The sequence below is a fragment of the Hippocampus zosterae genome, chromosome 7, assembly GCF_025434085.1.
Source record: "Hippocampus zosterae strain Florida chromosome 7, ASM2543408v3, whole genome shotgun sequence".
NCBI lineage: Eukaryota > Metazoa > Chordata > Actinopteri > Syngnathiformes > Syngnathidae > Hippocampus > Hippocampus zosterae.
This window is the reverse complement of record NC_067457.1, coordinates 22,772,377-22,785,472: the sequence shown is the minus strand read 5'-3', so window position 1 is coordinate 22,785,472 and position 13,096 is coordinate 22,772,377. Positions and strand designations below refer to the sequence as shown.

At 45.2% G+C, this 13,096-nt stretch overlaps 2 protein-coding genes across 3 annotated transcripts; one reads left to right on the top strand and one right to left on the bottom strand.

Annotated features, from left to right (window-relative positions):
• Positions 1-2,988: 2,988 nt before the first annotated feature.
• Positions 2,989-8,067, bottom strand: LOC127605055 (transmembrane protein 74). The gene is made up of 3 exons (XM_052072638.1): positions 7,956-8,067; positions 6,499-6,619; positions 2,989-5,116 (listed from the first exon to the last, which is right to left on the bottom strand). The coding sequence occupies exon 3, from the start codon at positions 3,581-3,583 to the stop codon at positions 2,999-3,001; it is 585 nt and encodes a 194-aa protein (XP_051928598.1). The 5' UTR covers positions 3,584-5,116; positions 6,499-6,619; positions 7,956-8,067; the 3' UTR covers positions 2,989-2,998.
• Positions 6,993-10,096, top strand: trhrb (thyrotropin-releasing hormone receptor b). Of its 2 annotated transcripts, XM_052072603.1 has the most exons (3): positions 6,993-8,171; positions 8,331-8,420; positions 9,450-10,096. In XM_052072603.1, exons 1-3 carry the CDS (start codon positions 7,662-7,664, stop codon positions 9,888-9,890), a joined length of 1,041 nt encoding a protein of 346 aa, XP_051928563.1. In that variant the 5' UTR covers positions 6,993-7,661; the 3' UTR covers positions 9,891-10,096. The 2 variants fall into 2 exon arrangements, with proteins under 2 accessions (XP_051928563.1, XP_051928562.1); XM_052072602.1 differs by having other exon boundaries at positions 6,995-8,420.
• Positions 10,097-13,096: the final 3,000 nt, after the last annotated feature.

The window sequence follows — 13,096 nt, the reverse complement described above, 5'->3', positions numbered from 1 at the left end:
AATATGAGATATGACTCTTCGGTCAAAAAAAAAAAAGCATTGTTGGAAAATGAAGCGCATTCGTGTGAGTCTCTCTCATCCTTATTGTATCATGCACATAAGTCACAATAAGGGAAAAAATAAAAATGGAGCACGTGTGTGCCTCACCAGTGCAGCTTTTGGAGCAGATCGGCGTTGTCGTTCAATGATGTAAGAGGAAGGAGAGGCGCTTGCAGAGGCTTTAATTGGTGTCTGGGTTTGCTTTATCAGGGGAGTGTCGCTGACATGAAATCAAACCTGTGAGAACAAAAAAAAAAAAAAAAAACACAAAACATCCTCTCGCACACCTGGCCTAGAGGCCTGTCGAACTTGCGTTAATGACTTCGTCAATAACGCTTAAGATGTGGTCGCGTAGCAACCGAAGGCTCCCGCCAAAAGGGAAAGCCACCCAGCTCATCGGCGGGGATGTTTTTAAATAAGACAGACAATAGAGCAAAAAGCAAGTAGGGAATAAAATCATCCGCCTCATCGTTTATCAGCTACATTCCTCGCGCTCAGGAGAAGGATTTAAAGTGCAAATCCTGCGCACGAGAAGCCCTCGACTTTTAAGAGGCGATATCCGTCGGCTTCACGAAAATGCTGACAGATTCTAGCAGGTATTTATTCTCTCTGTTAAAGGAGATACATACAAAAAAAAAAAAGGTCCCAGATTTCTTTCTATCGTCTCGAGAAGTGTCTGTGTCGCCACCACATTTACACTGCTTTCCCGCAGAACAATTCACTTCCCCCTTTTCTCTAAAACGTCGACTTAGGATCACTCACTAAATGCTAGGAGGCAATGTTTACATTTTAAAATTAGCACATCGTAGTTTCATAGAGACAACGTGGTTCAAATTGACCCAGAATTGTCACGTCCCGTGTTTGCCAGCAGGGGGCAGGCTTCTTGCCTGCCGCCTACACACCTGGCACCCATCGGTGACTGATTACTCAACCTTTATTTGGACGCTCTGGCAGTCTACTCACTGCCGGAGTATTCCACGCCGTGCCAAAATTCTCTCGCCTAGTTCCTATTCGACTTATTCATTGCCTCTTAGCCTTGTGGCTGTTATTGCGCGTCGTTATTCCTCTTTCGAGTGAGATTTATAGCATTATCTAATCAGACCCTCCTTGCTATTTTTTCCGCAAGCGTTTTCTGTTTTTCTCTTTATTTTATCCCTGGTCCTTATTTTGACCAGCGCTTTTTGTTATTCTCCCGGTCGGGTAATTTTGTGTTGGTATTAAAGACTCCTTTTGTTCTCTGACAAACCTCTTTCTGTGTCTGCTATTTCGGGGATCCACTTTCAGTTATTTTGTTGTACACAAAGCGATTATTCTGTCGCTTCGGATACAACGTGACAAGAATATTCTGTGCGATGATGGAAAATGAGCAGTACGTTAAGGGTTAGACCACCCACAACATTTGCCTGGTGGCGACCACCGGCTGAGGCACTGCCCACACATACTGTACATGTTCTTTCTCCTTCTTGCTTGCCATTGTCGCGGTGGAAGCAAAGCAGACAGGACATTACCATAGCAACGAGGTCGGCCTGTTGCTACGGGGAAACCGAGGCGAAGGAGGGTAGGGGGAGGCGGTGCGGGAGCGCACGGCGGAGGATGACACCTTTATTTTACACTTGCTTTTTCCTTGACTTCCTTTTTTCCTTGTTAGTATTGAGTTTGATTGTTCAAGTGGAGTGGAATGAAGTGCGCCATCATTAGTTTTCGCTCAGTCATGTCTTCCTCGATCAGCTTTTCAATGCAAACGCAGATACTCAAAAGTTGCCCCCCTTCACTTGTCATCATCAGTGTGTGTTTTTTAAGTTCTCCTCAGGTTGTCTCCGTCGTACGTTTGGGATCCAAAGAGCCTTTTAAGATGATTAAATGTCGAAACTGGATGGCGCCTCAAGAGCTCTAAGTGCATTTATTGCGCTGTGCGGCTCTGTCAATAGAATGAATATATGTTTCTCCATCCCAAAGTGCTTTTAACGTTTACACTACCGGTAAGTTTGTTTCGAAGAGCTTCTCGCGTAAAAGAAATACATTTTCAAGTTATGCGAAACGATTCTTGCCCTTTATCAGCATGATGATAAATGATTATACTTATCTCAAATCATCTTTCCCCTTTGAAATGAATGCAAAGGCTAGTAATGCGTCCTTGCATCTCATTAAAAACTAAAACGTACACAATATTCTATTTTATGAAAACATACAATAATTTAATGATATCATTAAATGGGATGCAAGAATTAATCAGTTATTGCCTATCTTCTATGAGTCCATACCGACCAATAATAAACATTATTTCTGTTTGTGAAGATGAAATTGCAGAGTTGACAACAACAACAGAAGTGGAACAAGAAGGGCGCCCTGAGGTAACAGACACGTACTGATCATAAATGCAAACGTTTCAACGTTTTTATTGAGGCAGACTCATATGTCCAAGAAAGACTGCAACATTCAATGCAGTCGTAAACACACACACACACACACACACATAAAAAAAAAACATTAATATCGTACATTTCCGAAGTTAATGAATTCCAACTGTGAGTCACAATCTTGCATTCAGTCGTTTGCTCGTTCTTTTGCCGACTTGTGGGTCATTAAAGTCTCCACGGGGACTTCAATGACGCAAGGGGCAACGTTCAGACACTTTGGGAAGGGGATTGTCTCCACTTGATATTGGTCTACTCTTCGGTCAAATCATTAGGCACAGCACACGTTTCAAATCTTATTCGTTTAACAATGTGGTTAGAGGCTTCAAAGTTTTTTGGGGGGGGCAAGGGGTGAGTGTGCACTTGGGGTTTTAGAATAATAATAATAATAATAATAATAATGCATTTTATTTAGAATGATGTAAGCACTGAAACTTCAAAGTGTCAAATTCAAAATATTAGAAACAATGCTTAGTAAGGTGCAGTCTAAATACAGTACAAGCCAATTATGACAACATTTTCATTAAAAAAAAAGTTTTCCCGATTCAAAATTCAAACGAGTCATCAGCAGTGGCGGGCAAATTCGCGCCAGGGTCCGAGTGCCCCCGCCCAATGGCCCCATACAGATTGTGCTTGGCCGCGTGCGCCAGCGCCCTCCTGCGCATCATCTCCCACTTCCACATGGACGCCATGAGCAGGCTGGAGAGCAGCACGCCGCCCAGCGTGAGCAGGCACAGGCCGGCGATGACGCAGCGGTCCAGGTGCGCGTCCAAGCGCGCTCGCTGCTGCTGCAACCGCTCCATCTCGCGCGCCGCCACACCGTCCGCCTCCACGGGGACCCGCGCGTCCCGAGGCACCGCAAACGAAATGGCCACCAGGGAGATGCCCGTCACCAGGCAGCAGACAGCTGCTATGAAGCCGTAGTCCACGGAGCCCTCTGAGGACAGCTCCGAGTAAAGTTCCTCCTCCGCATCTTCCGCTTCTTCCGCGCAGAATCCACTCAAGCAGTCCTCCGCTGGGTCTTCGCCCGTCAAAGGAGACTCATCCTCGGCTGGGCGCGGGTTCTCTCCTGCGGAGGGACCCGGTGCTCTGGCGCGCGACTGCGTCCCCGGGCTCGTGGTCACCCCCATGGAGGAAGGAGAAGAAGAAGGAGGAGGCGTGGATCCAAAGTTTGCAAAGTGGCGCTCATCTCAAGCGCGGTGCACGGAAGCGAGGAGGGAAATAAGTGGAGTCACGCCTCATTTACACAATCTCCTCTGCTTCCACCGCCTTGTCAATTATTGGGGAGCGGGTGGCAGACCCCTCCCAAGGGCACCGCGGCATCCACGCGTATCGTCTCAGACACCGGGATGCGCCAGTCAGCAGTCAAATGTATGCATGCTTTTATTACAGCCCCCCCCCCCCCCCGAGTTGATAGCTTATTTAAAAAAAAAAAAAACACTGTTGGATCAGGGGAGTACAGCCGTCATTTCAGAAGGAGATGATGGAGGGGCAGGTGGAGGGGGGTTTAGTGTTTGCACTAAATTCACTCTTCAATTAATTAAGGTGTTTTTATTTGATTGTGAAACGTGATTATTCACCAATTTCACAACGTAGAATTTATAAAAGAACGATGAAGAAATTAAATCCCGATGATATGTATTTGCGTCTCATTCGATCTCACCAATTGGCGATGTTCGAAAGTAAAAATAAGCTCGAAAGGTTTATAAAAATGCCATCATGTGGCGGCGGGGGAGGATTTATAAAGGATGGAAAAAAAGGAGGATTTTCCGCTTGCTGAGCATGTTACGGAAAGCCTCTTGAATGTGTGTGTGTGTGTGTCTGTGACTTTTGCAAATGTAGGTTACACTTTGCCAAAGGTCACAATTCTAAACGAATTAAGTTCTGTCGTTCCGCTGCTGCCACCTTCCTCCAAAAAGACAGCACACCCTATACGGGGGTCGGCAAGACGCGGCTCCAGAGCCGCATGCGGCTTTTTAGCGACATCTAGTGGCTCCTTGGAGCTTTATAAAAAAATGTTTGAAAGTGGAAAAAGATTTTGATAGTAGGCTAATATAGCTCAAATAGATAGCGATACATGTTGCAGCTCCGAAAAAGGAGAGCCGTGGTGTTGGGTTTTTTTTAAAAACGTACACTTTACCTATGCTTTTAACAGTCTCTTCAACTCGAGAGGCGTTCAAATACCGCCTCTGAAAAAACGGAAATTCATGATCACTTCACTGACATTAAGAAAAGCGATTATAATGCACCAAAACAAAAAATCAAGCGAGGAAATCACAAAATAAATTCTATGGGGGCGTTTGTGAACACACAACATAGGAATGAATAACATAAAAAAAATTCTGAGACAGTCCAGTCTCCTACATACATACAGCATGTGTTTATTTTCCAAGTTTTATAGAAGGCTTTTATTTTTTTGCGGCTCCAGACATATTTGTTTTTTTTTGTCCTATATGGCTCTTTCAACATTTTGGTTGCCGACCACTGACCTTTACTTCTGCTTTAGTCCACAACCGGAGACGACGCATTGCTTACTTGAGTGTGAACGGACGTGACCGGAGGACATTTTTTTGCGCTTTTCTGCTTCATTTGGCATCTTGCTGCAAGTGTGAAAACACCACAAACTCACACAGCGTCCTTCCTTCCTTTCTTCCTTTTGGCAGCTACAAAAAAAAGAAACGAATGAATGAATACAAGGTTATATTTTTAATAGAAATTTGCATTTTTTCCCCGTTCAACTGAAATGCACTCATGTCAACGAATAAAACAATCTTACATACACTGGTGAATCATTCTCACCCACACTATTGAAACACTCATATAAATTTAAAAAAATGGTCTTAAAAACGCGACTAAAATGCACCGATACACAGAATTGAAATGCACGTTTCAGTTTGCTATATGAGCATCTTTTTTTATCTCCTTGTCGCATCACACAAGAGCGTTTCCGAATATTTCGACCGTCTCATGTAGGTGAATAATGACAATCCTCATTCCTTTTTGATGAATAAGAAGCATGTATAAAATAATTAATCATAAATATGCTTGACTCATTTCGATGGTGACGTCACACAATTTTTGCCAAGAGCCCACAGAGGATCTTAAAAACAAAAACAAAAACGTGTGTGTGTGGGGGCGGGGGGTGCTGCTTCGTAGATGAGTATTATTTCCTCAAGGCAGTGGGGGTTAGAGGTTAGTTGTTGGATTTAAGAGTTATGTTCGATTGGGATGAGGGTTTATGGGTTCGGGGAGAGGTGTTTGGGGTAGCTTTTAGAAAAGGATCAGGATTTTATATGCAGGGGTTAAGGACTGTCGAAAAAATTATATTTTTTGTCTTAAAACAGTAACCCAAGTTGGAAAGTGGTATAACCGCCCTGGCGGTTATTAAAAATAAACACAGGTGTGATTTTTTTTTTTCTAACAGTTGTTATAGCCACCTGGCTCAACAGCAGCCAAACAAAGAGTGGTCACAAGAATGTGATATTGATTTAAAATAATCAGGCGCTGACAAGGAAACTAAAGTATCGGTGGTATAGATGGCAGTTGACCAGATAAAAATGTGGTGCCACACAGCACAACAGATTATTCGAGAGAGAGAGAGAGAGAGAGAGAGAGAGAGAGAGAGACAGAGAGAGAGAGAGAGAGAGAGTGCTGTTCATTTCTGTCCTGCAGGTGGCAGTAAAGCCCTTCCAGACATGGTGAGGAGAACTACTTCCAAAAGGCACGACGAAAATAAAACAAATGTAAGTTGCGGGGTTCGTTGTTTTTCGGTCGATGGCTCTTCTTTACGGATGACAAGAGGAGAGATGCAGTTTATTAAAAAAAAGGGGGGGGCACGTTCGAGAGCACAACTCTCGTAACTAAATCACTTCCTACTTCTCTTACTTTAACAGCCAATCACAACCTATCAACATAAAAACATGTCTAAGCAATTATTAAACAACAGAATATAATTGAGGTATGTTTAACATGAAATGATGATGATTGATGCTCAAACATAAAATGATAATTAATAATATAACATAAGCTTACACAAATACTGTACCTGCATGTTTTGGAAACCAGGGCTGCTTTAGATGACCCCAACTTGGATGTAAAATTCCTCATTTTATACTTTTGTACCATCCTGCTGGGGAGAAGGCAGGCCTTTTGTTGTACGGGCCCACCTAAGAACCACAAAAGAGACAGTGAGCGCGATTAAAGGCTAGTGTTTCCTATTTTCTTGATTTCTTTGCTGACGTGTGTTTGCACAGTTGGTGTGTGGGGGAGCTTCGACCGCCCCCACACACGCTGGCCTCGGCACACAGAGACATGTTATTAAGAAAATAAAAATAAAATAACTGTTGTGCGTTGCTCGCTGCCCGCCATGAAGCTAAACGCTGCAGTTGTTGAAGGAAAAGCTGCAATCAACCAAAAACTGCTTTGTTGGTTACATAACGATGGTTTTATAACGATATCACATAGAAATGAATTAGGGGGCGGAAGGAAGGGTAAAGATCGCATCGAGTGTGCACTTCCAGCTACTTTCGATTGACCAGAAATAACCAGTCAACCAAATATGGGTGGCAGGAAAAAGCAAAGACGCGCTATACATGACGTCATAGCTGCGTGCGTAATGAGAGTTTGAGCAAAAACTAAGCAACAGAACCAAGGAGGTGGACTTTTACGAACAGCTCTGATTGAATTCCACTGTTCGCGTGGCAAGGAAGTGCAATTTTACGCACATCCCCAGTGGCAAAATGGTTTGGTGAGGCGGGTGATTTTTTTTTTTTTGCGCGGCTCCCCGGTCTGCATTTTCACGCACAATTCTCTGACAGAACACTCCTTTGGTTAGGGGATAGATTTGTTTTGTTCCCCGCACAGCTCTGCTTTGGTGGCGAGGAGGTGGACTTTTACGCAACGGGCTTTGGTTTCGTGGCGAGCAGATTCTAGTTTCACGCCACTAACATCGGGTCGCTTTTCAAGAAATGGACTTTTACGCACGAGAATAACAACGCCAGGACATTGACTTTGTGATTTGGTGGCGAGGAAGGTGGGACTTTCACGCACAGCTCTTTCCTTCAGGGGCGAGGAGGACTTTTACGCACACATCCTCTCGTTCCTCCTCGCGCGCCACCCCACCATCCCGGCGCTCGCTCAGGACGCAAGCTGCAGGGGGAGCCCATTGATGAACCTCGCTCTTCCAAGAAAACCCCAAACTAATTCAAAATGGAGAACTCGACCAACCAGACTCTGGGCGTGTGGACGGACTCGAGCGTGGCGTACAAAGTGATCGGCACGGCGTTGCTGCTGCTGATCTGCTTGGCAGGCGTGGTGGGCAACGTGATGGTGGTGCTGGTGGTGCTGACCACCAAGCACATGCGCACGCCCACCAACTGCTACCTGGTGAGCCTGGCCGCCGCCGACCTGATAGTGCTGACAGCGGCCGGCTTGCCCACGGCGGCCGAGGGCGCTTTGGGTTCTTGGGTGTTGGGTCACTGGGGTTGTCTGTGCATCACATACCTGCAGTACCTGGGCATCAACGCCTCATCGTGCTCTATTGCCGCCTTCACCGTCGAGAGGTACATCGCCATCTGCCATCCCATCAAGGCGCAGTTCCTGTGCACGCTGTCCCGCGCCAAGAAGATCATCCTTCTGGTTTGGACGCTGACGTCCGCCTACTGCGTCATGTGGTTCTACCTGGCCAACCTGCAGGTGTTGGTTTACGACAACGCCAAGGTGACTGTGTGCGGCTACCGGGTGTCCAGGAAGCTCTACCTGCCTGTGTACTTCTTCGACTTCGGGGTGTTCTTCGTGGTGCCGCTGCTGCTGAGCGCGGTGCTGTACGGGCTGATCGGACGCATCCTTTTCCTCAACCCGCTTCCTTCTGACCCCAAGGAGCAGCAGCAGCTGCAGGGGCATAACAACCACGACATGGGCAAGAGGAGCTACAGGAGCTCCAGCTCCACCGCAGCCTCGCGGAGACAGGTGAGAAAACATTAGGGACGCCAACCAATTGGGAGCTCGTCAGAAGGCACTGATAAGCATTCAATGTTTGTTTTCCAAAAGAAAAAAAACTGAGGTGGCTGGTGAGAAAAATAAAGATTGAAAATCATAGATCCTAGAGGTTAAATGTTGATACATAAGGAACACAATTAATTTAGGTATAAAACACAATTTTAAAAAAACTAACAAAACACTTTTAAATTCTAACAATTGTTATCGATTGAATGACAAAACACTAATATTAATTTGCATTTTAAAAACAAAAAAAAACAAACATGGCGGTTGCTTGCTGACATGCAAAGCTTGAGCTTCAGGAGCTTTGCTGAAGGTTTTGGGGAATATTCACCAAAACAATAGTTGTCTCACGTAGTCTGAAAAAGAAAAAGAAAATGGCAACAGCATCGATTTTAAGACCATGTTGTGTCAGTTATGGATTAAAATGAATACATTAAAAAAACTGTACCGTATTTTCCACACTAAGAGGCGCACCTTCAATGCATGGCCTACTTTGTCATTTTTTTCATACATTGGGCATTACAAGACGCAATCTACAATGCATCCACTAGATGGCACTACGCTGAAGGAAACACCAACAGAACGATCAGATGTCAGTAAAACTTAAATTTAATAAAGCGGCGACACAGTTCACTTAACTAACGGCAAGTTATAACATTGACTCGTTAACGTTGAACTCTCTTTCCATGTTCAACGGCGGAACAGATAGCCTTAATTTTGAACTCAGTGGTGTAAGCATGTCTCGAGCAAGGAGCCATTTTGGAGTCAACATATTACCGTAATGACCGCTGTGAGCGTAGAAGAAAATGGAAGGTTTTTAGGTGCGGCTTGTAGTGCGGAAAATAAGGTACTTAAATCCTGGAAATTCAAAAATGTTTACAAAATTAAGCAATTTTAGTTCAGTCACTTTCGTTTACCACTAGAGGGAGCCTGTGTCTTACTTTTACAAATCACTCCTAAAATTAACCCGTTTGTGACGTGTAATCCCCGCGCCAGGTGACCAAGATGCTAGCAGTGGTGGTGATCCTGTTCGCCGTGCTGTGGATGCCGTACCGCACCCTGGTGGTGGTCAACTCCTTCCTGGACCGTCCGTACCTGAACAGCTGGTTCCTGCTCTTCTGCCGAGTGTGCGTGTATCTGAACAGCGCCATCAACCCGCTCATCTACAACGCCATGTCGCAAAAGTTCCGCGCCGCCTTCCTCAAGATCTGCCGATGCGGCCGCAGGGCTTCCGACAAGCCGGTGGGCTCTTACGGCGCGGCACTGAGCTATAGCGCTGTCAAGGACTCGTCAGTGGCAGAGTGCACAGACCGCTTTTCCACCGGCTTGGAGGAGGTCACCATCACCGGCGGGCTCCTGGTTGAGGACAAGGCCGTCTTCGGCGGATCCTCCTCGTCTCCTTCCTATGAGAAAGCGGACTTCAAGATGGTGGCTTGAGCGTCTTCACAGAACCCAACCTTTCTTTCTCGAGCCGAGGCACATTTTATATTCCAAAAATGTCAGTTAATGTCGAGCGTGTTGCTACCGAGTCGTCTATGTAACATGGGTTCATCGTTGTGGTCATGCTACTTGTATGGCTTGATGCTTTGCCGATTATTCTGTGTCGTGACAGACCACGGTAAATAATGCAAGCTAGTACTTTTGAGGAGACTCAGGTGTGTTTGTGTCGATCGATTTACCTACCAATGGCGGCCCGGTAGTCCAGTGGTTAGCACGTCGGCTTCACAGTGCAGAGGTACCGGGTTCGATTCCAGCTCCGGCCTCCCTGTGTGGAGTTTGCATGTTCTCCCCGGGCCTGTGTGGGTTTTCTCCGGGTGCTCCGGTTTCCTCCCACATTCCAAAAACATGCATGGCAGGCTGATTGTACATTCTAAATTGTCCCTAGGTGTGAGTGCGAATGGTTGTTCGTTTCTGTGTTCCCTGTGATTGGCTGGCTACCGATTCAGGGTGTCCCCCGCCTACTGCCCGAAGACAGCTGGGATAGGCTCCAGCACCCCCCGCGACCCTAGTGAGGATCAAGCGGCTCGGAAGATGAATGAATGAATGAAAGGATTTACCTACCAAACAGTCATGTCAAGTATAAAGTACAACTTTATTGTCAAATGTGCTGAATACAGCACAGATGAAATTTCTTCCCTCTCACAACATACAACAAGAGGAGCCGCTGCGGGTGCCCGCGCCGCCATCAAAGGAAAAGTTAACATAACATACATGGAACACGGTCCTATCATTATGGTCATGCTAGATGCATGGTGTGGATACTTTGCCAATTATTGGTCAGAGTAAATAAATCCAGCCATGACGGTTTTGGGGAGGGGTTAGGGTGTCAAACAAGGGGGATCATCTGAAAATGCTAAGTTAGGGTTTCAAAATAGGGTTCAAGCCCCGGTTAGGGATTCCAAGTATGTTTTACAGCAAGTGCTGGTGTTTTGAATTACGGTTTCAAGCCTGTGTTGGGGGTTCAAGTTGGGATTTCAAATGAGGTCTCTCAGCCTGGTTTAGGAATTTGAAATTTACAACACAGGTCAGGTGTCTGAATTTGGATTTCAAACTTGGTTTAGGTTTTCAAAGTTGGGTTCTCAGCCAGGGCTAAAGATTTTCAAATGCGCTTTCAAGCAAGGGTTAAGGTTTGGCTTGGCTGGTAAACTCCTCAGAAAAAATCTAAAGGAATAATCCTTCAATTTACATCATGACATGACATTGTACATAGCAAGATGACAAACATGACAAAAAAACTTTACCTGTAAAAAAAAAAAAAACTAACCTGTTGCTTTGGGAAACAACTCTTTACAGTGCACATTTCCTTTCTCCGCCATCACGGACACGAGGCCGAACTAAGAAGGCTGCCTGCAGTCTCCTGGCAACCGCCTCCCTTGATTGACAAGATCCCAATGAGGATGACGTTAATTGAAGCGGTCATGCATTTCGAAACACTCTGTTTCATGTCATATGTTCGTATGTGAGCTTTGGGTGGCAACTTTTTTTTTCTTCCTTAGACCGAAAAAAAAGGCTTTTATTCAGCTCCTGTTCTGTCCTTATTTATAAAGAAAGCACGGAATGTGAATGGCTGTCAGATGGAGCGGGAGATGCGACGGGACCAGCGGAGGAAGAGGACGAAGATGCTGCGTCGCTGCCGATTAACACCGTTTTATCTATTGTGTATGTGTGAAATTATGTGTGCGTATTGGTGCAAGACTGTTTTAATGTCTGTGACTTGTTTTAAAAATCTATAAGATTGTATTTTTATATTGATTACTGGCCCTCACTGATAAATGGGTGTTGTTTAGTTGCAAGTCCTATTTAAGATGCCGCCGTTGTTGGAAAGTGGAGCTGTGTTGTGCTGCCAATAAAGATGCTTGTGGAAGTGGGCTTGAGGCTTACGATTAATAATGTGGATGCTAATGCTATTTTTCCATTAAAAAGGACTTTTTTTTTGCCCCCCTCCCAGTCAGAATTTTCCATAAAAACTCTCAGAATTTACAAAACAGGAATAAAAGTGGTCCATGTTTTGTTTTTTGTTTTTTTACATCTTTTTTAAATCAGAGATGCAAGTTATTTTGCGCCGATTCCTAGTCTGCCCTCATTTTTTTCACATCAAATCATTCATTCATCTTCCGAACCGCTCGATCCTCACAAGGGTCGCGGGGGGTGCTGCAGCCTATCCCAGGTGTCTTCGGGCAGTCAGCGTGGGACACCCTGAATCGGTTGCCAGCCAATCGCAGGGCACACAGAGACAACCATCTCAAACTCACACCTAGGGACAATTTAGAGTGTTCAATCAGCCTGCCATGCATATTTTTGGAATGTGGGAGGAAACCGGAGCACCCGGAGAAAACCCACGCAGGCCCGGGGAGAACATGCAAACTCCACACAGGGAGGCCGGAGCTGGAATCGAACCCGGTACCTCTGCACTGTGAAGCCCACGTGCTAACCACTGGGCTACCGGGCCGCCCTACATCAAATCAGATTTTCATAATAACAATAGTAATATACTTCAGCAACAGGGAGTTTGTTAATGACAGCGCAATACTGTAGCTATAAATTAGAACGCATTTTATAGATCAAATTTAAAAACAATGTGCGGCTCATTGGACATGAGTGGTGAAAAAGCACCGATGCTTTTTGTATGTGGAGCGGAGAGAAAAACAAATCCATCTTCTGAGGTGAGAGATGAGGTGATTCTGCATCAGACGCCTGACGTGGATGACGTGCGGAACTTTATTAGGAATTGCGCCGCTGCAACTTTTCAAGCGAAATGAGCGAGAGGCGACCTGTTGACTCTGAAGGCCTCCTTGCACCTCTGCTTTAGGCTTGCTAATAAAAAAGGCAGGAAGAGGAAATTCAATTGTACGCTGTTAATGACATTACGTGTTTTTTTCCACAGAACCTATCACCCTCCTGCCTGGGGGGGTGGGGAGGGGGATCAAAAAACAAAACAAAAAAATCAAGAAGAGGCAATACGAAAAGAACCAAAAGTGAGGATATGGACTATTTTCTGCAAGATTTAGTGGATGAATGAGAACAGGTCAAAAAATGACAAAATAACTTGACACTTATCAAAACACCACACACAGGAAATCTGTCATTCATAATGCATGTCAATAATCATAGCTAAATATGTATATTATAAAATGAACGTAGGC